Source organism: Globicephala melas, chromosome 14, assembly GCF_963455315.2.
Source record: "Globicephala melas chromosome 14, mGloMel1.2, whole genome shotgun sequence".
NCBI lineage: Eukaryota > Metazoa > Chordata > Mammalia > Artiodactyla > Delphinidae > Globicephala > Globicephala melas.
The window spans coordinates 38355123-38380149 of NC_083327.1; the positions used below are offsets into that span (position 1 = coordinate 38355123).

The 25027-nt window shown below is 40.5% G+C and overlaps 2 protein-coding genes across 2 annotated transcripts in view; one reads left to right on the forward strand and one right to left on the reverse strand.

The window, feature by feature from the left end:
- SNX3 (sorting nexin 3) overlaps positions 1 to 18813 on the reverse strand; it is a 50478-nt gene extending 31665 nt beyond the window's left edge. The window contains exon 1 of the mRNA XM_030882898.3: positions 18523 to 18813. Coding sequence (XP_030738758.1) covers positions 18523 to 18684 — 162 coding nt within the window. The 5' untranslated portion in view covers positions 18685 to 18813. The remainder of the gene's footprint in view (positions 1 to 18522) is intronic.
- Positions 18814 to 18890: 77 nt separating this feature from the next.
- Positions 18891 to 25027, forward strand: part of AFG1L (AFG1 like ATPase) — a 226869-nt gene continuing 220732 nt past the window's right edge. Inside the window, exon 1 of the mRNA XM_060283447.2 lies at positions 18891 to 19009. The gene's annotated coding sequence lies outside the window, so the exon portion shown is untranslated. The remainder of the gene's footprint in view (positions 19010 to 25027) is intronic.

The window sequence follows — 25027 nt, forward strand, 5'->3', positions numbered from 1 at the left end:
AAAGGCCTTACAATAGAGTATGAAATCTTTTCTAAGTTTTAATCAAGAGCCAATAACCTAAGGTATTCATCACATAAAACATTATTTTACACTTGTCTAGTCTCAGAAGTTAGCCCTCTCTCATTCAAAGGCAACAGCAAGGGTAAACAACTGTATCAAAGATTAGGTGGTTCTTCCTCTTATACTCAATACTTTTTAAAAAATGCACTGTTAATCTTGACCTATACTTGGACAGCCAAAGTGACAGTCTTTTAGTAATTTTCTCTATAGTCTGGAAAACTAATCCTCTACAGGCTATTAAGTAACACGCTTAACTTTTTCCATGAGAAAAAATATTTTTCTATGCCTTTGGTAAAACACCTTGGCAGACTAGAAGGCAAGGGATAATGAGAGCTGATGGTGCTAGATTCTGATGGAGAAAAGAAAGATACGGCTGTGTGGCCTATGACCAAGGCTCAGAGTCAGGCTGAGCCCCAGTCCCCACTGACTCTCATTCTCTTGGAGTGAGTCTACAGTGTTTCCTTCTGTTGGAAATGATCTTTAGGACAGCGGCATGTCATTCTTACTAGCTTCCTATTGCTGCTTTAACAAATTACCACAAGTTCAGTAGCTTAAAACAACACAAATTTATTACCTCACAGTTTTGGTGGTCAGAAGCCTGAAATGAGTCTCAATGGGCTAAATCAAGATGTCACTAGGGCTGCATTCCTTCTGGAAGATCTAGGAGAGAATTTGTTTCCTTGTCTTATCTAGATTCTGGAGGCTACCTGCATTCTTCAGCTCATGGTCCTTTCTTCCATCTTCAAAGTCAGCAATAAGATCATTCCAATCTCTGCTTCCATTGTCACATCTTCTGTAACTGACTCTCCTGCCTGTTTCACTTATAAGGACCCTTGTGATTATACTGGACCCACCCAGATAATCCAAGACAACCGATCCATCTCAAGATCCTTAATTTGATTATTATCTCCAAAGGTAACATATGTAAGGTAACATATTCACAGGTTCTAGTTATTAGGGAGTAGAAATCTTTGAGGAATTGTTATTCTGCTCCCACAATCACCCAAGCCACAGGTGCCACCAACTATGACATTTGGAGGTCCCTAACAAGTAATGTGTGGTAAATAAATGTTGCCACAAATTCTTTGAAGAACCTTCCATCTGGGAGGTGGAGTCTGTTTGAATCTAGACTAGCTTTATGACTTGCTTTGACCAACAGAATGTGGTAGAAGTGACAAGCAAGTTTCAGAGCCTAAAACTCAAAAGGTCTTGCAACTTTCTATCTTCATTCTCTTGGAATGCTATTCTAAGACTGCCATATAAGGAAGCCAGTATAGCCTACTGGAGAATGAAGCCATATAGAAGAGAATGAGGACAGAGCATCTACTGAACGCTGGCAGAAGACCTCAGACCTCCCAAAAGGCAAGAAACCCCCCACGTACCTGGGTAGGGCAAAAGAAAAAACTAAACAGAGACAAAAGGATAGGGACGGGTCCTGCACCAGCGGGAGAGAGCTGTGAAGGAGGAAAAGTGTCCACACACTAGGAAGCCCCTTCGCGGGTGGAGGCTTCGGGAGGCGGAGTGGGGGAGCTTGGGAGCCGCGGAGGAGAGCACAGCAACAGGGGTGCGGAGGCAAAGCGAACAGATTCCAGCGCAGAGGATCGGGCCGACCGGAACTCGCCAGCCGAGAGGCTTGTCTGCTCGCCCGCCGGGGCGGGCGGGACTGGGAGCTGAGGCTCCGGCTTTTGTCGGAGCGCCGGGAGAGGACTGAGGTTGGCGGCGTGAACACAGCCTGCAGGGCGTTAGTGCACCGCGGCTGGCCGGGAGAGAGTCCGGGGAGAAGTCTGGAACTGCCGAAGAGGCAAGAGACTTTTACGTCCCTCTTTGTTTCCTGGTGCACGAGGAGAGGGGATTAAGAACGCTGCTTGAGAGAGCTCCAGGGACGGGCGCGAGCCGCGGCTAAAAGTGCGGAGCCCAGAGACAGACATGAGACGATAGGGCCGCTGCTGCCGCCACCGGGAGGCCTGTGTGCGAGCACAGGTCACTAGCCACACGCCCTTCCGGGGAGCCTGTGCAGCCCGCCACTGCCAGGGTCCCGGGATCCAGGGACAACTCCGCCGGGAGAACGCACAGGCGCGCCTCAGGCTGCAACGTCTCGCCGGCCTCTGCCGCCGCAGGCCCGCCCCACACTCCGTGCCCCTCCCTACCCCCGGGCCTGAGTGAGCCAGACCCTCCGAATCAGCGGCTCCTTTAACCCCGTCCTGTCTGAGCAAAGAACAGACGCCCTCCGGCGACCTACACGCACAGGCGGGGCTAAATCCAAAGCTGAGCCCCTGGGAGCTGTGAGAACAAAGAAGAGAAAGGGAAATCTCTCCCAGCAGCATCAGAAGCAGCGGATTAAAGCTCCACAATCAACTTGATATACCCTTCATCTGTGGAACACCTGAATAGACAACCAATCATCCCAAATTAAGGAGCCCTGTGGATGAAAGGCTCTTGGTGCTGCAGCCAGGAGTCAGTGCTGTGCCTCTGAGGTGGGAGAGCCAACTTCAGGACACTGATCCACAAGAGACCTCCCAGCTGCACATAATATCAAACAGCAAAAATTTCCGAGAGATCTCCATCTCAACGCCAGCACCCAGCTTCACTCAACGACCAGCAAGCTACAGTGCTGGACATCCTATGCCAAACAACTAGCAAGACAGGAACACAACCCCACCCATTAGCAGAGAGGCGGCCCAAAATCATAATAAGTCTACAGACACCCCAAAACACACCACCAGACGTGGACCTGCCCACCAGAAAGACAAGATCTAGCCTCATCCACCAGAACACAGGCACTAGTACCCTCCACCAGGAAGCCTACACAACCCACTGAACCAACCTTAGCCACTGGGGACAGACACAAAAAACAACAGGAACTACGAACCTTCAGCCTGCAAAAAAGGAGACCCCAAACACAGTAAGATAAGCAAAATGAAAAGACAGAAAAACACACCGCAGATGAAGGAGCAAGATAAAAACCCATCAGACCTAACATATGAAGAGGAAATAGGCAGTCTACCTGAAAAAGAATTCAGAATAATGATAGTAAGGTTGATCCGAAATCTTGGAGATAGAATGGACAATAGAATGGACAAAATGCAAGAATCAGTTAACAAGGACCTAGAAGAACTAAAGATGAAACAAGCAACGATGAACAACACAATAAATGAAATTAAAAGTACTCTAGATGGGATCAATAGCAGAATAACTGAGGCAGAAGAACGGATAAGTGACCTGGAAGATAAAATAGTGGAAATAACTACTGCAGAGCAGAATAAAGAAAAAGAATGAAAAGAACTGAGGACAGTCTCAGAGACCTCTGGGACAACATTAAACGTACCAACATTCGAATTATAGGGGTTCCAGAAGAAGAAGAGAAAAAGAAAGGAACTGAGAAAATATTTGAAGAGATTACAGTTGAAAACTTCCCTAATATGGGAAAGGAAATAGTTAATCAAGTCCAGGAAGCACAGAGAGTCCCATACAGGATAAATCCAAAGAGAAATACGCCAAGACACATTAATCAAACTGTCAAAAATTAAATACAAAGAAAACATATTAAAAGCAGCAAGGGAAAACAACAAATAACACACAAGGGAATCCCCATAAGGTTAACAGCTGATCTTTCAGCAGAAACTCTGAAAGCCAGAAGGGACTGGCAAGACATATTTAAAGTGATGAAGGAGAAAAACCTGCAACCAAGATTACTCTACCCAGCAAGGATCTCATTCAGATTTGATGGAGAAATTAAAACCTTTAGAGACAAGCAAAAGCTGAGAGAGTTCTGCACCACCAAACCAGCTCTACAACAACTGCTAAAGGAACTTCTCTAGGCAAGAAACACAAAAGAAGGAAAAGACCTACAATAACAAACCCAAAACAATTAAGAAAATGGGAATGGGAACACACATATCGATAATTACCTTAAATGTAAATGGACTAAATGCTCCCACCAAAAGACACAGATTGGCTGAATGGATACAAAAACAAGACCCATATATTTGCTGTCTACAAGAGACCCACTTCAGACCTAGAGACACATACAGACTGAAAGTAAGGGGATGGAAAAAGGTATTTCATGCAAATGGAAACCAAAAGAAAGCTGGAGTAGCAATTCTCATATCAGACAAAATAGACTTTAAAACAAAGACTATTAGAAGAGACAAAGAAGGACACTACATAATGATCAAGGGATCGATCCAAGAGGAAGATATAACAATTGTAAATATTTATGCACCCAACATAGGTGCACCTCAATATATAAGGCAAATACTGACAACCATAAAAGGGGAAATCGACAGTAACACATTCATAGTAGGGGACTTTAACACCCCAGTTTCACCAATGGACAGATCATCCAAAATGAAAATAAATAAGGAAACACAAGCTTTAAATGATACATTAAATGAGATGGAGTTAATTGATATTTATAGGACATTCCATCCAAAAACAACAGAATACACATTTTTCTCAAGTGCTCATGGAACATTCTCCAGGACAGATCATATCTTGGGTCACAAATCAAGCCTTGGTAAATTTAAGAAAATTGAAATTGTATCAAGTATCTTTTCCGACCACAACGCTATGAGACTCGATATCAATCACAGGGGAAGATCTGTAAAAAATACAAACACATGGAGGCTAAACAATACACTACTTAATAATGAAGTGATCACTGAAGAAATCAAAGGGGAAATCAAAAAATACCTAGAAACAAATGACAATGGAGACACGACGACTCAAAATCTATGGGATGCAGCAAAAGCAGTTCTAAGAGGGAAGTTTATAGCAATACAATCTTACCTTAAGAAACAGGAAACATCTCGAATAAACAACCTAACCTTGCACCTAAAGCAATTAGAGAAAGAAGAACAAAAAAACCCCAAAGTTAGCAGGAGGAAAGAAATCATAAAAATCAGATCAGAAATAAATGAAAAAGAAATGAAACGATAGCAAAGATCAATAAAACTAAAAGCTGGTTCTTTGAAAGGATAAACAAAATTGATAAACCATTAGCCAGACTCATCAAGAAAAAAAGGGAGAAGACTCAAATCAATAGAATTAGAAATGAAAAAGGAGAAGTAACGACTGACACTGCAGAAATACAAAAGATCATGAGAGATTACTACAAGCAACTCTATGCCAATAAAATGGACAACCTGGAAGAAATGGACAAATTCTTAGAAAGGCACAACCTGCCAAGACTGAATCAGGAAGAAATAGAAAATATGAACAGACCAATCACAAGCACTGAAATTGAAACTGTGATTAAAAATCTTCCAACAAGCAAAAGCCCAGGACCAGATGGCTTCACAGGCGAATTCTATCAAACATTTAGAGAAGAGCTATCACCTATCCTTCTCAGACTCTTCCAAAATATAGCAGAGGGAGGAACACTCCCAAACTCATTCTACGAGGCCACCATCACCCTGATACCAAAACCAGACAAGGATGTCACAAAGAAAGAAAACTACAGGCCAATATCACTGATGAACATAGATGCAAAGATCCTCAACAAAATACTAGCAAACAGAATCCAACAGCACATTAAACGGATCATACACCATGATCAAGTGGGGTTTATTCCAGGAATGCAAGGATTCTTCAATATACGCAAATCAATCAACGTGATACACCATATTAACAAATTGAAGGAGAAAAACCATATGATCATCTCAATAGATGCAGAGAAAGCTTTTGACAAAATTCAACACCCATTTATGATAAAAACCCTGCAGAAAGTAGGCATAGAGGGAACTTACCTCAACATAATAAAGGCCATATATGACAAACCCACAGCCAACATCATCCTCAATGGTGAAAAACTGAAAGCATTTCCACTAAGATCAGGAACAAGACAAGGTTGCCCACTCTCACCACTCTTAATTCAACATAGTTTTGGAAGTTTTAGCCACAGCAATCAGAGAAGAAAAGGAAATAAAAGGAATCCAAATCGGAAAAGAAGAAGTAAAGCTGTCACTGTTTGCAGATGACATGATACTATACATACAGAACCCTAAAGATGCTACCAGAAAACTACTAGAGCTAATCAATGAATTTGGTAAAGTAGCAGGATACAAAATTAATGCACAGAAATCTCTGGCATTCCTATACACTAAGGATGAAAAATCTGAAAGTGAAATCAAGAAAACACTCCCATTTACCATTGCAACAAAAAGAATAAAATACCTAGGAATAAACCTACCTAAGGAGACAAAAGACCTGTATGCAGAAAATTATAAGACACTGATGAAAGAAATTAAAAATGATACAAATAGATGGAGAGATATACCATGTTCTTGGATTGGAAGAATCAACATTGTGAAAATGACTCTACTACCCAAAGCAATCTACAGATTCAATGCAATCCCTATGAAACTACCACTGGCATTTTTCACAGAACTAGAACAAAAAATCTCACAATTTGTATGGAAACACAAAAGACCACGAATAGCCAAAGCAATCTTGAGAACGAAAAATGGAGCTGGAGGAATCAGGCTTCCTGACTTCAGACTATACTACAAAGCTACAGTAATCAAGACAGTATGGTACTGGCACAAAAACAGAAATATAGATCAATGGAACAGGATAGAAAGCCCAGAGATAAACCCACGCACATATGGTCACCTTATCTTTGACAAAGGAGGCAGAAATGTACAGTGGAGAAAGGACAGCCTATTCAATAAGTGGTGCTGGGAAAACTGGACAGCTACATGTAAAAGTATGAGATTAGATCACTCCCTAACACCATACACAAAAATAAGCTCAAAATGGATTAAAGACCTAAATGTAAGGCCAGAAACTATCAAACTCTTAGAGGAAAACATAGGCAGAACACTCTATGACATAAATCACAGCAAGATCCTTTTTGACCCACCTCCTAGAGAAATGGAAATAAAAACAAAAGTAAACAAATGGGACCTAATGAAACTTCAAAGCTTTTGCGCAGCAAAGGAAACCATAAAGAAGACCAAAAGACAACCCTCAGAATGGGAGAAAATATTTGCAAATGAAGCAACTGACAAAGGATTAATCTCCAAAATTTATAAGCAGCTCATGCAGCTTAATAACAAAAGAACAAACAACCCAATCCAAAAATGGGCAGAAGACCTAAATAGACATTTCTCCAAAGAAGATATACAGAGTGCCAACAAACACATGAAAGAATGCTCAACATCACTAATCATTAGAGAAATGCAAATCAAAACTACAATGAGATATCATCTCACACCAGTCAGAATGGCCATCATCAAAAAATCTAGAAACAATAAATGCTGGAGAGGGTGTGGAGAAAAGGGAACCCTCTTACACTGTTGGTGGGAATGTAAATTGATACAGCCACTGTGGAGAACAGTATGGAGGTTCCTTAAAAAGCTACAAATAGAACTACCATATGACCCAGCAATCCCACTACTGGGCATATACCCTGAGAAAACCATAATTCAAAAAGAGTCATGTACCAAAATGTTCATTGCAGCTCTATTTACAATAGCCCAGAGATGGAAACAACCTAAGTGTCCATCATCGGATGAATGGATAAAGAAGATGTGGCACATATATACAATGGAGTATTACTCAGCCATAAAAAGAGACGAAATTGAGCTATTTGTAATGAGGTGGATAGACCTAGAGTCTGTCATACAGAGTGAAGTAAGTCAGAAAGAGAGAGACAAATACCGTATGCTAACACATATATATGGAATTTAAGAAAAAAATAATGTCATGAAAAACCTAGGGGTGAAACAGGAATAAAGACACAGACTTACTAGAGAATGGACTTGAGGCTATGGGGAGGGGGAAGGGTAAACGGTGACAAAGCAATAAAGAGGCATGGACATGTATACACTACCAAACGTAAGGTAGATAGCTAGTGGGAAGCAGCCGCATAGCACAGGGAGATCAGCTCGGTGCTGTGTGACCGCCTGGAGGGGTGGGATAGGGAGGGTGGGAGGGAGGGTGACGCAAGCGGGAAGAGATATGGGAACATATGTATATATATAACTGATTCATTTTGTTGTGAAGCTGAAACTAACATACCATTGTAAAGCAATTATGCTCCAATAAAGATGTTTTAAAAAAAAAAAAAATTAGAAGAGAATGAGGCACCCCAGGGGATAGCCAGACATGCCATCAAATGCCAGACATGCCAAATCTCCAGCTCAAAAGCTGGAGAGCACAGGCAAAAACTAGCAGAGAAACTGCCCAGCCAAACCACAGAATGGATGGAAATATATCACTGTTTTATATCATTAAGTTTTGGGGTGGTTTGTTACGCAACTGATACAATATTGGTTAGTGGGAAAACCAGCCTATACAATGTATATATATCTGGATGAGCTTTTGCAAGGAGGAATAAATAAGGTCATTTGGGTTAGGTTTGGGAGGAGGACAGCAGGTAAACTTTCTTGGCTATATTACAAAGCATGATCAGGCTGATAAAGGAAATGACTACTGTTAAGTAAGAATGACCCTGGTTTATTTCTATGATCTGTTGTAACTGGAAATGAGAGTCATTATAGTTTCTAAGAAAAGGCAGTCAGATAACTAAAACTATATCAAAGAAAACACAGAAGAAAGTGCCTACCATACTGCCTGAGATATAGCAATTGCCCAAGAGATGCTTAAAACAAAACAAACCATAAATAAAGAGGCAGAGAAAGATGTACGAGCCAGACAGTAACAAGGGGTCCCAGGGCATAAAGTGGTCAGAATCCAGTATTAATACTGTGTGACTTTGGCAGGTTATTGACATCAGATGTTGGCAGTGAAGGACGGAAAAGACAGCTGCTCTCTCTGCCTAGAACATTCCCGGCCCATTCTGCCCTTACACCCCCGGTCCCTCATGCAGGCTTGGGTTCCTACTGCACATTATGACTGTCTTCACCAAGTAGTACCATTAAATTGAACTGAATTGAACTGAATTGAATTGACCTACCTCCCTACCTCCAGTCTATAAGTTTCTTGCCTTTAAGGGCAAGACATATGTTAGCACAGTGTCTGGGATGTAGTAGGTGGTTCATAAATGTTCATTTATTGGACACTTCTAGGGAAAACTGATAAAAGAAAACGTCTAGTCCTGTTTCAGGTTGGTGTGAACTTGCTAAATGCAGCAACCATGTCTTATTAAACTTAGCATTCCAAGTGCTCAATAAAACAACTGGCCCACAGGAGCTACTCAAATGTCAAGTTAAATCTAAAAAGAAATTTAGTTAGATTAGAATCTTGAGAGAATAAAACTGGGCAAATACACAGAGTACAGATATGAACCATATCCTAACATCTTAGCGAAAAGCTCTATAATTTATTTCAACTTCAGTGTATCAACATCAACTACCCTTTAAACTAAGATAAAGATTTTACCAATTTACTATATTGTCCCGTTTTGAGAGCTAATATTACAGTTCCTCAATTTTCAACTTAACCCCTTTCTACAACTCAGACATTAAACTTACCCACGTCAATAGTTCAACCAATACTAATTTAATCATTTAATAATGGTATACTGCCATAATACGGAGAGAGTTACCATGTAAGAACACAAAACATTAAATGATGATATGGCATGAAAAATTAATTCTGAGCTGAAAAATATCCAAACCCCAATCCTGGCTAGAACTTACTATAGTTTTGTCAGGCACCATCTTCAGTTTTGCCACTGGTTTATTGACTGAACCTCAACTACCGTAAACCAGCTGCTTAACAGTTTTTATCAGCACCAACTCTCTCTAAGTAGTTATTCAAAGGAGTTTATGAAAGGCTTCAAGTAGGCAAATTAATTTTATAAACTAAAAATCCTTGTGCTTGGCCTTAATATGAATAGTAGATGTAATCTAATAACTCACAAAGTGAGATTGTGTCTTTGCAAAAACAGGACCTTCAGAAGGAAAAAATGGCATCTAATATTTCCATTCAGCACCGAAGAATAGGACTATGCTTTAAAATCCTATTGGTATTTGATGAATGTCTAAGGAAAAAAACCTAACTAGCAGTGTTATATTTAACTACCATTTCCTCCATCATTTACTGCTGGCATTCTAATTGAATGTTTTTTTCAAAGTCTCATGTTTTGAAAATAAGATTCTCCAAGTGCTTTTGATTTCCAATACTTCAATGCTACATAAAATTTAGACCAGGGATTGGCAGCCTTTTTCTCAGATGGCAAGACAGTAAATATTTTAGGCTGTTGCAACTACTAAACTCTGCCCTTTCAGTGCGAAAGTAGTCATAAATACTATGTAAACAGAACATTACAAGGTGTGCTGTGTTCTAATAAAACTTTACAGAAACAGGGAAGCCCATAGCTTGCTGATCCCTGCTCTAGAGTGATTAGTGTCTTAAGAATGTTCTGTTATATAATATGGAGGTAATATTTGAGTGTAAATTTAAACAAAGATCTGGTGATACACAGAAGTATGCCTAGCCAACAAGATTTTTATCTGCTTCTATTTCCACCTGAAGATGATCAATAATTGCATGGCAAGAGAGGAGATTGAGAACTAGACACGAGAAGGGGAGCTTTGAGGCTCCTTTGTTCCTCTCTATGGATTAGAATGCCCAAACTTCCTACAGAACAGAGGAGCTCATACCACAAGGACAGGAATGGAAAAAACAGAAAGCAAACAAGCTGTAGGTGGCAGGTGTGGAATAATTTTAGGAAAGCCAAGGAAACAGAGATGCTACATCATTGATAAAATCAAAGTCTAGAGGGCAAAGAATTTAGAAAGTGACCATTCCAATACTGTTAGGCACTAAGTAATTTTATTAAAATAATTTAAAGTCTTCCTACGATTCTCTGGTAAGAGACATTGACCTCACTTACTTAGGTGGCTCAAACAATATACTCCATCATTCAATGTCATCAGCTAAAATGCTGGTCCTAGGTAAAACCGCCTATAGTTTTAAAGTCACTGAAGGCCAAAAAATGTTAATCATCTATTTTCAGTACCTCTGAACCAAACTCAACCCCATGATATACCTCTATCAATACGCCATGTCTTCATGCGTGCCTCCTTTCTCTACTCACCAAAATTTTCTCAGGAAGGGATGGAAACTTATTCACATTTAAGAATGTCAAAATGGGAGCTCAAATTTTATTTCTTACAAATCAAATGAACTTTCTCTAAACACTGAGATTTCAGTCATCAGCAAAGGAAAGAATCAAGAGACATGATCAGAATGTTGCTAGAGCCATACCCTAGAAGGCTGATCCCAATCACTTATTTGCCACCGTGGTGAAGCAGAGAACAGTGTCTGTTCCTCCTTTCTTCATATGGCTGCCCAGCTAGACTAAATTCCAGCTTCCTTTGTAGCCAAATGTGGCAATGGGGCAGGAATATGCCTTCCCCTTGGCTAGAATATGGATGTGATACTGGGAGCTGATAGTCACAATACCAGCCCTGGACTGCTAGAGACTTCTTCACAAGAAAAAAATAAACTCATTTTTTGAGGTCTCTGTGAGACCAGTCCAAACTGTATCTTAATTGATACAAGCTTTCTGGCAAACTACAGCATATGTCACATTTTACTACCCTGTCTAATTTCCTAGATTCTAAGTTAAATATTTCTTTAAAAGAAGTAGAACTTTGGCTGAGAGCTTTAAGTCATTTAACTAAGAAATCAGTAAACAGCAGTACCAAGATTACAGTATTGCTTTTCTTGGACGCCATCTTTCTTATCTAATACTCAAACAATTGCTGGCTCTGCTTACATGGAAGCAGAATATGGTACAAACATAGAAGTATCTAAAAGTAACAGTTCAATCCTTTTTTTTTTTTGTAAGCATGATTGTGAAGGTGAGGAGATGAAAAATCTCTCATGGAATCACCAAAACAGCTAAAAATCAAGCACTTGTAGATTTTCCACTTTAAAGGTATAGAGTGGGAATATTAATAAAATATAAAGATCTTTTAAGTGGATAGGTATTTTGTCTCTTCCTGATTTCTGGCTTACTTTCATGATTATTACACAGGGATATAGACATGGATGGTGCAAGACAGGGGCGAAAAGATCTGGCTTGGCTGAATGTAGTCAATGCCTTCCCTTCTTCCCCCAAAGCTAAGCTGCTGGCATGCTTTCAGCTTAGTATCTAAACTGTCTCCCCTCTAAAAATAGTTTTCATCTTTGGCAAATATCACTGGTTTTCCTCTTTGCTGTAAGGATCTGCTTCTTCTTTCTTTTTTTCCCCCCAGAATTTGCCTTTTTAAAAAACTCATCAAGGCTACCAACCATTGTGGCTCCATATTTTTTTTTTCATACTTCTCTGCTACCTGTCATTTCTCAGAGACAGAAAGCTTGGTGCCACCAGGGATAATCCTTGCTGCATATCAGTAAGGTGGCCTTGCTGGGGTGCTTTTTAAATTGCCACTTCCCAAATCCCACCCCAACCCAATTAAAAGAGAATCTAAAGGGTTTCGGAAGTGCTCCAGGTGATCTGAATGTTCAGTGAGGGTGGAAGAAAAAGGGCTCTGAAGGTCAGAAAATATACATTTAAATCCTAGTTCTGCTATTTAATAGCTGTGATTTTGGACAAGTTACTTAACCTCCCTAAACTTCATTTATTCCGGAGAATCCACTGCATGCCAAGCACAATGTCAGGTGTTGAGTAAGGGTGATCATGACAGGCCCTGTCCTCTAGGAGGTTAGAGTAGAAGAAACAGGAACTAAAGGAAGCTGCAGACAAGCAAACAGACTTAATCCTAATAGGGCTACAAGGGCACCCAGGAAGGAAATCCAGTCTAGATTCCAGGGATCAGCAAAATCTCTAAAAAGGTAAAATCAAGGCTGAGTCCTGCAGGATAAGTAATGATAGATGAGGCTGCTAAAGGAAGACTTTTTAACAGAGGAGGAAGTGTGTGCAAAGGCCTGGATACCAGTCAGCTTCCTTGGGAGATACAAGTAGTTCAGCAGGACTGAAATAAGGATGAAGGAAGGACAATAGATGAGGACCAAGAGTGACTTCACCTTTCACATTTGCAAAACAAAGATATCATCTGCTCTGCTTGGTTACCACAAAGATCAAATTATACTATATATAGCAAAGTCCATTGAACAGAGCAGGTACTCAAGTGATAAATCCCCTCACTTTTCAGCTTTAACATAACATGAGAAAGCCAAGCAACACACTTTTTCTTCAGGTCATCTCATCATAGCACAGAATTCAACAGTAAGCTCTTTTAAGCTATTTATTCTTCCTGGGTGCATCTTATCTACTGTGGATTACTGAAGAGTCAACTCTCAGGTCTCAAGGGTGCCAACACTGGGATTTCCTTCTAAAGGTTCAGACACTTGAGGGTTACCCAACACTAGGCAGTAGATAACAAAGGTTTTAATGTATTGTTTTAAATTCAATTAACTGCAGCTGTGAAGCAATTCTGACCCAGGACCAGAATACTTCAAATCCAACCCTGGCTCTGACACTAGTTAGATAATTTACTTTGGGTTAGAGACAACTTTCTGTGCCTTGGTTCCCTTATTTGTCAAAATGAACAACAAAGAACAGACTCCCTTAACACAATATAACAGGGCTACTTTTTAATTGCCACTGCCTCCCTCCCCCCATCTTAAGGGATGGGTTAGGTAAGATGAGACTCTTCAAAGCTAGCAAAATGCCTTTCCCTGATAGAGATCCTGGAGGTGAGCTGTAGCTGGCAGCAAATATGTATATCAGACAACATCTCATGGCCAACTGATAAAGCTACACAGATCCTGCAGATGTCCTTTGGCTCCAAAATGCCTTGATTCTTTAAAAACTATTTTGGCCCTTTAACAACTGATTCTTATAAATCCTAAAAACAAGTCTAAAAATTAACTTATTTCTGATCAGGATATTAATGACTCTCAATTTAAAATGAGAGAACTCATCCAAAGAATCACCAATACAGGTTTAGAATGGCAAATACTGTCAAGATGCGACTTTCACTATCTTTCTCATCACACTGTTTATTTGCAAACTTTACTATTCAGTGTTATGTTTTAATATGCCTCAATTTCAAAAAGCTTCTTTTAGAACTATGTGTAGTGATGAATATTAACTAAAATTATTGTGGTAATTGGACTTCCCTGGTGGCACAGTGGTTAAGAATCCGCCTGCTAATGCAGGAGACAGGGGTTCGAGCCCTGGTCTGGGAAAATCCCACATGCCATGGAGCAACTAAGCCTGTGTGCCACAACTACTGAGCCTGCACTCGAGCCCGTGAGCTACAACTACTGAGCCCACGTGCTGCAACTACTGAAGCCCGTGCGCCTAGAGCCCATGCTCCGCAACGAGAAGCCACCGCAATAAGAAGCCTGCTCACCGCAACTAGAGAAAGCCTGCACACAGCAATGAAGACCCACTGCAGCCAAAAAGTTAGTAAATTAATAAATAAATTTATTTAAAAAATTATTGTGGTAATCATTTATATATATGTATATAGCAAATCATTATGTTGTACACCCTAAACAAATACAATTTTGTAGGTCAATTATATCTCAAACTGGAAAAAAATACTAGTACAATCATAGGAAACATACTACCTTAAAATATGAAGTATTCTATTCATTATTTTTGTTCTTAAGTGTGAAATTTACTATGTTCTGAATGGCATCACAACTTCCCACATGGAATGCCACAAAATATATGTTTCTTGACAAGAAAATTCAATGATTTTAGTAGCTCAACTGCACATTAACATAGAAAATGTAGTTAGCTGATCAATGACTTGTTTTTTTTTTTTCGGTACGTGGGCCTCTCACTGCTGTGGCCTCTCCCGTTGCAGAGCACAGGCTCCGGACGCACAGGCCCAGCGGCCATGCCTCACGGGCCCAGCCGCTCCGCAGCATGTAGGATCCTCCTGGACGGGAGCATGAACCCGTGTCCTCTGCATCGGCAGGCGGACTCTCAACCACTGCGCCACCAGGGAAGCCCCTGACTTTTAATTTAGAAGTAGCTGTATTTAGAAAGAGGTAACTTTTGAGTGCCTATTATATATCAGTCACTGTGCTAAAGAGATTTATGTGCATTGTGGCATTTATCCCTATGAGGTAGGTACAGTCATCCCTCAGTATCCACGGGGGATTTGGTTCCAAGACACACACACCTCCATATTAAAATCTGCAGATGCTCAAGTTCCTTATATAAAATGGCTTAGTATTTGCATATAACCTACACACATCCTCCCTTTTACTTTATTTTTTAATAAATTTATTTATTTATTTTTGGCTGCATTGGGTCTTTGTTGCTGCACGTGGGCTTCCTCTAGTTGCAGTGAGCAGGGGTTACTCTTCGTTGCAGTGCGTGGGCTTCCACATTGCAGTGGCTTCTCTTGTTGCAGAGCACGGGCTCTAGGCATGTGGGCTTCAGTAGTTGTGGCACACGGGCTCAGTACTTGTGGCTCGTGGGCTCTAGAGCACAGGCTCAGGAGTTGTGGTGCACAGACTCAGCAGTTGTGGTGCGCAGGCTCAGTAGTTGTGGCACACGGGCTTAGTTGCTCTGCATCATGTGGGATCTTCCCAGACCAGGGCTCGAACCTGTGTCCCTTGCATTGGCAGGCGGATTCTTAACCACTGTGCCACCAGGGAAGTCCTTCCCTTTTACTTCAAATCATCTCTACATTACTTATAATACTTAATATACAATGTAAATGTTATATAAATAGTTGCTAGTGTGCAGCAAATTCAAGTTTTGCTTTTTGGAACTTTCTGGAATTTTTTTCTATTATTTTAGATCTGTGGTTGGTTGAATCCTCCTATGAGGAACCAGCAGATTCAGAGGGCCAACTGTACTATTATTAGCATACCTATTTTACAGAGGGGAAGTGGAGCTTAGATTCTGCACCTTACTCTGCTAATAAATGATAAATCTATTCTTTGAACTCAGAGCTAAAGAAAGATCCTTAACTTCACTCCTATTCAAAACAGTTGTCTCCAGGTACAACAGACCTTAATTAACTTAAAATCTCCAGAAAATTAAAGTTACATTATAGCACAAACTTCATAAACAGTGACTGAATCTCACCTTTAGCCTTCCCTTTAATATGCCAAAATAATTCTAGACCCTGAGCTTTCAAAAACCTTTAATCATTATGGTGCTCTCTGCTATATCTACCATTAGAACAATTTTAAAAAACATTACCACTGTACCAATTATTTTCAAAAGCCCAGAGATATTAATCAAATGATTCTAATAGTCTTAAACACTATCCTCAAACCAAAAGATAAATGGAGATTGGGAAACTTGCATTCTAAAGTGCCACCATCCAGATAAAATTACTCTGTGAATTAGAGTAATTTCAATCAGATCCTATAAAATGGAACATTTTTCTCAAGATTAGAATGAGACAGTAACTATAAGATAGTTTAAGGGCCCAAACTTTGTAACATAAAATGGTTTGCCACATGTCAAATTCAACAGCAGAAGGCAAGCAGCAGGAGCTAGGGATAGCAGGAAGAGTTCAGAAAAGTAGTAATAAAAAAAATGACAAAATGACTTACCTATCCATCTCCCTGGCAGTTCTACCTTAATTTCTCTCAAAAATCACATGCTGCTAAAATAAGTTCTACTATCTTACTATATGGTGTCCTGAGTTTTAAGTTAATACATTACATTATTAAGAGAATCCCCAATGACATTTCATAAGCATTAGAAACTCAATTACATTTTCTTAGAGGGCACATGACTTATGACTTAACAGTCATTAACACAAAACAAACTGGTGTATATAATCTAACAAACCAGTGTAGATGTGTACTTTGTTAATTCCTTAACTCATTAATCACTCTTAAAAATGATTTTAATCTCCAGAATACAAATGATCATACCATAAACACTATTTTTAAGTGTCACATAAACTATTTGGTAATAAAATATCAGATGAACTTTTAAAAATAATTATCCTACTAGAGTCCATTTACTATAATGCACTCAGCATGATAAACACAAAGTTATTAAATGGAGGAAATGTAGGCAGGAGATTCCACTTCAGTTGTGTGACAGGAAGTACTAGCTCTGGAAGTTTAGAAATAGGACCACCAAGCTCTGTTTTAGCACAAGAAATAAAGGAAAACATGCTAGTGAATAAGGGTAAAAGAGGAAGTTCTTTTCAGTGAACGATCTGCCATATATTTAAGACAATCCCAAACCATTCCAAGTTAAAAAAAAGTGCCTCATTTTTTTCACTTGGCTTACGTGATAATGTACTTCCCTAGGTACACTGGAGCTCAAATTTTGCAGTTTCACTGTAACAAGACTGCTTGTGGCCCACACATCCTTAGGGAGACAACCATGGCTTGTAACATGAACCTGTTCGTTTCATATCTTAAAGTTTGACGACTGTTACATTTTTCTAGCAACACATGAAAAGTAAATCATCTTTTAAAGTAAGTTTCACAACAGTGAATAAACTGAACACTACTAAACTGTACAGTTAAAAATGGTTAAGATGTTAAATTTTGCTGTATTTTACCACACAAAAAAATGTGAGTTCATGAGAAATTACTCCACTTAAATGTTAATAGTAACTTGTTATGTAAATTTTGATTACTCTAAAACCAAATTCTTACACTTAATTTTTAGTAATTTGTTGTTGTCATTAACAGCTGGATTCGTTTTACATAACTAATTTTTAAGGATACTTCCATACATGAGGAAATTCTTTAATTCTGAACTAGAGAGTGAAAGTGAAGCACTATTCTCAATTAGCATCTTTCAAATCATCTGAATTTCTTACTGCCAACAAATACTGGTTATGAAATTATAAATGTGTTTCTACTTCAGCTGATTCCTTCATTCAGTGAAGTGCAAATCTCAAAAGTAGGAGAGCAAAATCCTAAATGAACAGGCTTTTCTTAAAGCAGTGGTAGTTTTGATTGTGAGGTAGGCAACACTCCCCACTCCTCAGCCTTTAGCACGACGGTGGCCCAAAATACTAACGTCAATCATTTCCAATCACCGTTCTCTCCTGGCTCAGCCCTACCAAATTTGCCAGGCTTTTGTGAACTCCCATGAGGTTCTGTTCAGAAAAGCGTACAACCTAGGTGAGTTTGGTAGCTTGGGAAGGGCCTGAAGCAATCAGCTTGGCTTGGCCACCTAGGAGAAAAGTATCCAGGAAAAGAAAACCGGAAATACTTCAACTTTGCGCAAACCCCCTTTCTCAGTCACAGCTAGCTCCCTTCTCGATGAAGGGCTGTGTTCTCGAAAGATCTACCCCTTTCCAACTCAGATGTCATTCCCAGATCAGCTGCTTGAGGGGCAAGCGGCGCTCAACCCACGCCCTCTTCTTCGAGTACCTTCTTCAAGTGCCAGCGCTGGGCTCAGCTCACTCTGCCGCCCCCATCCAAACCCTACACGAAGAAGGGCCCTGGCCCACGACCCCGCCCGTGGACAGCCGGGAGCCCCGGCCTAGGCGGCCTTGGCCGTTTGAGGGTTTGCGCTCCAGGGTCGGCTGGGGGCACCAGGGACCGCAGGAGGGGTCTCTCCGTAGGGGAGTAAGACGGCCTCACCTTGACCCTGATTTCGTAGGTGGTGAACCGGCCCCGGCCGACTCCCACTGTCTGCGGGTTGCTCACATCGATCTCGAGGAAGTTGCTGGGAGGCCCGTAGGCGTCATTCAGGTTCTGCGGCTTGGTGATCAGCCGCCGGGTGTCCGCCACGGTCTCCGCCATTTCGCTGCTGCAGCCGCCGCCGCCGCCGCCGCGGGCTCCGTCCACCCCCTCGGCGTTCCACCGACCCCGCTGCCGCCGCTGCTGCCCGCCGCGGGGACGCCGGGCTCGCGCGCAGCGGTCGCAGGGCGAACGAGCACGTAGAGTGGGTGTTCACTCCGCACGCGTAGCTCCTCCCCGCGCCCCTCCGGCTTCCGCCTCCTGTCCCCAAGGGGGGAACAGCTGACCCGCCGGAACGCTGCGTCCCGGGCCAGGAGTCTCAGCGGAAACCGCGGAGCGTGACAGCGCACCAGGCAGAGGAAGAAAAGCGCAGTCAGGTTACTTGTAGGTGCGAACACGTTCCGGCCAGACTACAGCGCCCACAGTGCATCGGGCGAGCGCGCCGCCGCGGATCTGCGGCCCAGGTGCTGCGGGACCGGGGTTGCGAGGGCGGGCGCTTCCTGTGTTTCTGTGTCCGTTTTGGCCTGGACCGGTGGGGAGAACGCCGGAAACGGTCTTCGCGGTCTTGGGAGCCGCGGGGACAAAAGTTAAAAGGCAAGGTAGGGGAGGTTTGCCCGCAATCCGAACAAAACTGCCTACGCTTAGTGGCAACCTATCCACCGTCTCACTGTAAACCACTGAAAACGCCTTTCTAGGTAACCTTGAATTGATGCCTCAAATGATTTTGATATCAACTTGAGAGTTTCACCGTACATGTGTCTGGCCTGGTAAATTGAACGTGGGAAAGTAGAGTGGAATAAAAACAACGTCGCGAGATCATAACCGTACGGTCGAACCGTTTGGGGAGACTGGTCGGCCCTCTAAAACAAGATAACAGATAATATGGCTGAAACCTGCTTTGACTTTCTGGTGTTTGAGTGGTCTGCAACTTTTTCCCTTCAGTTCCCACAAAGTTCCAGTAAATTAAAAAAAAAAAAATTGGTAAACGTATTGGTACAGCATTTGAAATGGAACTCAAAAAAGCCTTTATCAGAAATGAAAAAAAGACAAAACAGTTAAGTAGATCGCATTTAATCTCCAACAAATGCAGACTTTGAGGTAGAAGGATAGATGTCTATTCCTGCCTGGGGAGTTCTCTCCCTTGGTGTTATAGTCTCACAACTCTTTCTGCGTTTCTTTCTATGTTGAGTTTCAGAAAACCCATTCACTTAAAATAATCTGATCTGTCCCTTAAGCTGAAAAATTGTCTGGATCATTAGCAACCATTCTTAATAAAAATAAGAAAAGTTGGTATTAAAAAAATTTACTTAAACGTGATGTAGATTATTTTCAAGAAAACTCAACGTTCATTCATTAAACAAGTATTTATTGAAAGCCTACTAGGTGTTTTCAACTCTATATACTAGAGGTAAAAGGGTGAGGAAGACATTGAAATTCCTTGGTTTCATCAGATTAATTGTCTAGTATATGCTTTATCTTGGGGAGACAGATAATAAAGCAATAAATAACATATCTGCCAAAATGACTGGTGCTATAAAGAAAATAAAACTGGAAAATGTGAGAGTGACCCAGACAAGCTCATTAGGGTGGTCAGACAAGTTCTCTCTGAGTATATCTCTCTGTCAAAGAGTATGAGTAATATCAGAATAAGTACCCAGGCAGGACTCCCTGCTGGGCCTGTTGCAAGAGACCAAGTGGAAACTTGACTGCTGTGATTAGGGCAGTGAGCTCAAAAATGTGTATAAATGACTCTTGGAATTGGAATATATGAGAGCTAAGAGACCAAGAACCACTGTATTGTGTTGTCATCCACAACCACTGTATTGTGTTTGACACCTGTACAAAGCAATCATGGGATATTCTCTTAGAAAGCTGTCTCATTGGAGGCCACTCAGTGCAGCCTTGGGCAGCAGCAACAATTGCCTGCAGTGGGGAAGCAGCTATAGAAAATAGCAGCACCGTCAAATAGCTAAAGAAGAGCTTCCCAGGATAAACATCAGGAAAAAATCTTTATTTTTCAGGAGATACGATTGTATTCCTAGAAAAATCAATAAAGAAGAAGCCACTAGAATAAGCTACTAGAATTAACAAGAGAATTTAGTGACCAAGTGAAAGTAAAGAACTTAATTTATAATTTTCCTCTGTCTAGGCAATGTCTAGTTAGACTGGAGATGGAAAAAATACCCTATTCACATCAGTGACCAAAAGTAAAAAAAAAAAAAAAATACATAGGAAGGAAGACACAGGATCTATAAGAACAAAATTATGAAATTTTATTAAAGGATATAAACCAAAACCTAAATAAAAAAGACTCCATGTTCCTGAATAGGAGGACTTAATATCAGAAAAATATCACTTCATCTAAAATTAATAATGCAGGGGCTTCCCTGGTGGTGCAGTGGTTAAGAGTCCACCTGCCAATGCAGGGGACACGGGTTTGATCCATGGTCGGGGAGGATCCCACATACCAGGGAGGAACTAGGCCCGTGCGCCACAGCTACTGAGCCTGCACACCTAGATCCCAAGCTCCTCAACGAGAAGCCACTGCAATGGGAAGCCTGCGAACTGCAACAAAGAGTAGCCCCTGCTTGCTGCAACTAGAGAAAGCCCGCATGCAGCAACGAAGACCCAACACAGCTGAAAATAAAAATAAATAAATAAAATAACTTAGGAGGTTCCTTAAAAAACTAAATAGAATTACCATATGACCCAGTAATCCCACTACTGGGCATATACCCAGAGAAAACCATAATTCAAAAAGACGCATGCACCCCAGTGTTCATTGCAGCACTATTTACAATAGCCAGGACATGGAAGCAACATAAATGCCCATCGACAGACAAATGGATAAAGAAGATGTGGTACATATATACAATGGAGTATTACTCAGCCATAAAAAGAAACGAAATTGTGTCATTTGTAGAGACGTGGATGGATCTAGAGACTCTCATGCAGAGTGAAGTAAGTCAGAAAGAGAAAAATATCATATATTAACACATATATGTGGAACCTAGAAAAATGGTACAGATGAACCGGTTTGCAGGGCAGAAATCGAGACACAGATGTAGAGAACAGATGTATGGACACCAAGCGGGGAAAGTGACGGGGGTGGTGGTGGTGGTGGTGGATGAATTGGGAGATTGGGATTGGCATGTATACACTGATGTGTATAAAATGGATGACTAATAAGAACCTGCTGTATAAAAAAATTAATTAAAAAAAATTTTATCAGCATTCCTGATTGTTTATGTATACGTCTGTTCCCTCTGACTTCTCTGAACCAATTGTAACATCTTATTCTCTCATTAATGATTTGATAAAATGTTTGACACATAAAAAATAAATAAAATTAATAATGCAAATATAATCAGAATCCCACTGTGATTGGTTTTAACCTCCTCTCTGCCTTGGGTGCATTGGGTAGTACTGGAAAAGATTTTTTTAAAGTTCGTATGTTGGAGATTAACCAAGAAGATTATGAAAGTGAAAAAAATCAAAGTGGGATTTGCTTTACCAAATGTTAAAACTCACCGCAAAGCTAACTATAAAGAGTATGGGGAATTCCCTGGCGGTCCAGTGGTCAGGACTCTGCACTTTCACTGCCGAGGGCCTGCGTTGGATCCCTGGTCGGGTAATCAAGATCCCACAAGCCACGCAGCATGGCCAGAAAAAAACAAACAAAACGAGTATGGTTTGGGCTCTCTATAAAATAGAGTGCAGAACAGATCCTAACAACGAACATGATATACAACAAGGGGAGCATTTAAATTAATTGGGGAAATGTTGCTGACACAGTTGAGTGTCTAGGGAATAGGGAGACCACATAGCTAGTCCCCTGAATTATACCATGGAAAAATTCCAGATAGAATTTATTTATTTTTGTTGCGGTTTTTTTTGGCCGCACCACATGGCTTGTGGGATCTTAGTTCCCAACCAGGGATTGAATCCAGGCCCTCAGCAGTGAGAGCACAGAGTCCCAACCACTGGACCATCAGGGAATTCCAAGATAGAATTGAAAAAAAAAAATTTTTTTTTAAAGATGTTGGGGGTAGGAGTTTATTAATTAATTTATTTTTGCTGTGTTGGGTCTTTGTTTCTGTGCGAGGGCTTTCTCTAGTTGTGGCAAGTGGGGGCCACTCTTCATTGCGGTGCGTAGGCCTCTCACTATCACGGCCTCTCTTGTTGCGGAGCACAGGCTCCAGACGCGCAGGCTCAGTAGCTGTGGCTCATGGGCCCAGCTGCTCTGTGGCATGTGGGATCCTCCCAGACCAGGGCTCGAACCCATGTCCCCTGCATTAGCAGGCAGATTCTCAACCACTGCGCCACCAGGGAAGCCCTGAAATATATATTTTTTTTAATGTTTAGAGACTATTTAGGAGAAAAATTGTATAACCTTGAGTAAAAAAAGTGCTTCCTAAGCAATATGGGAAACAAGCTATAAAGAAAATGTCATTTAAGTACATAAATTTTTAATAAAAATTACATATCAAAAGGCATTATTTTTTTAAAAATTGGGGGAAGTATATCTGTAACACGTAAGATAGTGAACGGCTAATATTCCTAATATAAAAAGAACTCCCATAAATTGATAAGAAAAAGACAATCCCATAGAAAAATGAGCAAAGAATATGGATAGGTACAATTTTACATGTTTTTCAGATAATGAATTTGTCACATCCTCCTAACAACCCTATAGGTGGGTACCATTGCTGTCTCCATTTTACACATGGGGAAACTGAGGCAGAAAGGCAAAATAACAAGTACAAAATGGCAAAACTAGCTCCAAAATTTATATACATAACCAATATTTCATGCTGCCTCTTAGGAAAAGAAATTCAAATGGACAATAAGTGGGAAAAATATGCTCAACCTCACTAATCAAATAAATGTATCAATACATTAAAGCAAATATGAAATACTGTTTTCTATCATATTGGCAAAAATCAAAAAGAACAGAAACATACAGTGTTAGGGAGACTGTAAGGAAACAGGCAATTTGCTCATATTTATCAAAATTAAAAATATTCAGGACACTGTGATCCCAAAATCCAGCTTTTGCTTCAAGAGACCATAGTACTTAAGGATGTAAGTCCAAGGATGTTTACTGCAGCTTTATTTGTAGTGGCAAAAACTGAAAACAGCCTGAATTAGAAATGCTTGAATTATAGTATATTCAAACTAAGGGAAATTATATAATATTTTATGTAATTTATATGTAATATATAAATTATATACTAGAGCAAATGAAATAATTCTATTTTTTTTAAGTTTATTTATTTTTGGCTGTATTGGGTCTTCGTTGCTGCATAGGCGTTCTCTAGTTGTAGTGAGTGGGAGCTACTCTTTTTTTTATTTTGGGAGGGCTACTCTTCGTCTTGGTGCATGGGCTTTTCATTGTTGTGACTTCTCTTGTTGCGGAGCACGGGCTCTAGGCGCGTGGGCTTCAGTAGCTGTGGCTCGCGGGCTCTAGAGCGCAGCCTCAGTAGTTGTGGTGCACGGGCTTAGTTGCTCCGCGGCACGTGGGATCTTCTCGGACCAGGGCTTGAACCCGTGTCCTCCGCATTAGCAGGCGGATTCTTAACTAATGCGCCACCAGGGAAGTCCCTATTTTTATGTCTTAAGATGTTAGAATATATCTAGTTTTAGTTATTAGAATTAGAAGAGGAATATCCATGATGTTTTGGTAAGTAAGGATCAAAGAATAATTTGTGCAGTATGATCCCATTTGGGTAAACAAACAAAACCCTGTCATTGTATGTATGTACTTTTATATGTGCATATTTTTGTAGCAAAGGATATACACCAAACTGTTAACACTGGTAACACAAGGGTGGCAACTGAAGTGGGTGGTGGGACGAGAAGATACAACCATATTGTAACCATGGGCTAAGATGATAGAAAACTATAACCAATTTTATGTTTTCCTAATGGTTCAATTCTAGAAAAATAATTTGTCAATGTGCCTGAATTACTGTGGATACCTTGAGAGTTGTGTTCCTTGAGTAGTAAATTAGATTATCACAGCTAGGTAGTTCTAGTCATTAAGATCATCCATTCCTCTTTATTCAGAGATCACTGAACAGTCGGCTGATAGTAATTGCATTTTCTATGAGGACTTTTTAAACATTTTTTAAAATTGAAATATAGTTGATTTACAATGTTGTGTTAGTTTCAGGTGTTCAGCAAAGTGATTCAGTTATATATTACATATGTGTATATATATATTCTTTTTCAGATTCTTTTCCATTATAGGTTATTATAAGATATTGAATATAGTTCCCTGTGCTATATAGTAAATCCTTGTTGTTTATCTATTTTATATATAGTAGTGTGTATCTGTTAAAACTGTTATTTATCCCTCTCAACCGCCCTTTCCCCTTTGGTAACCATAAATTTGTTTTCTGTG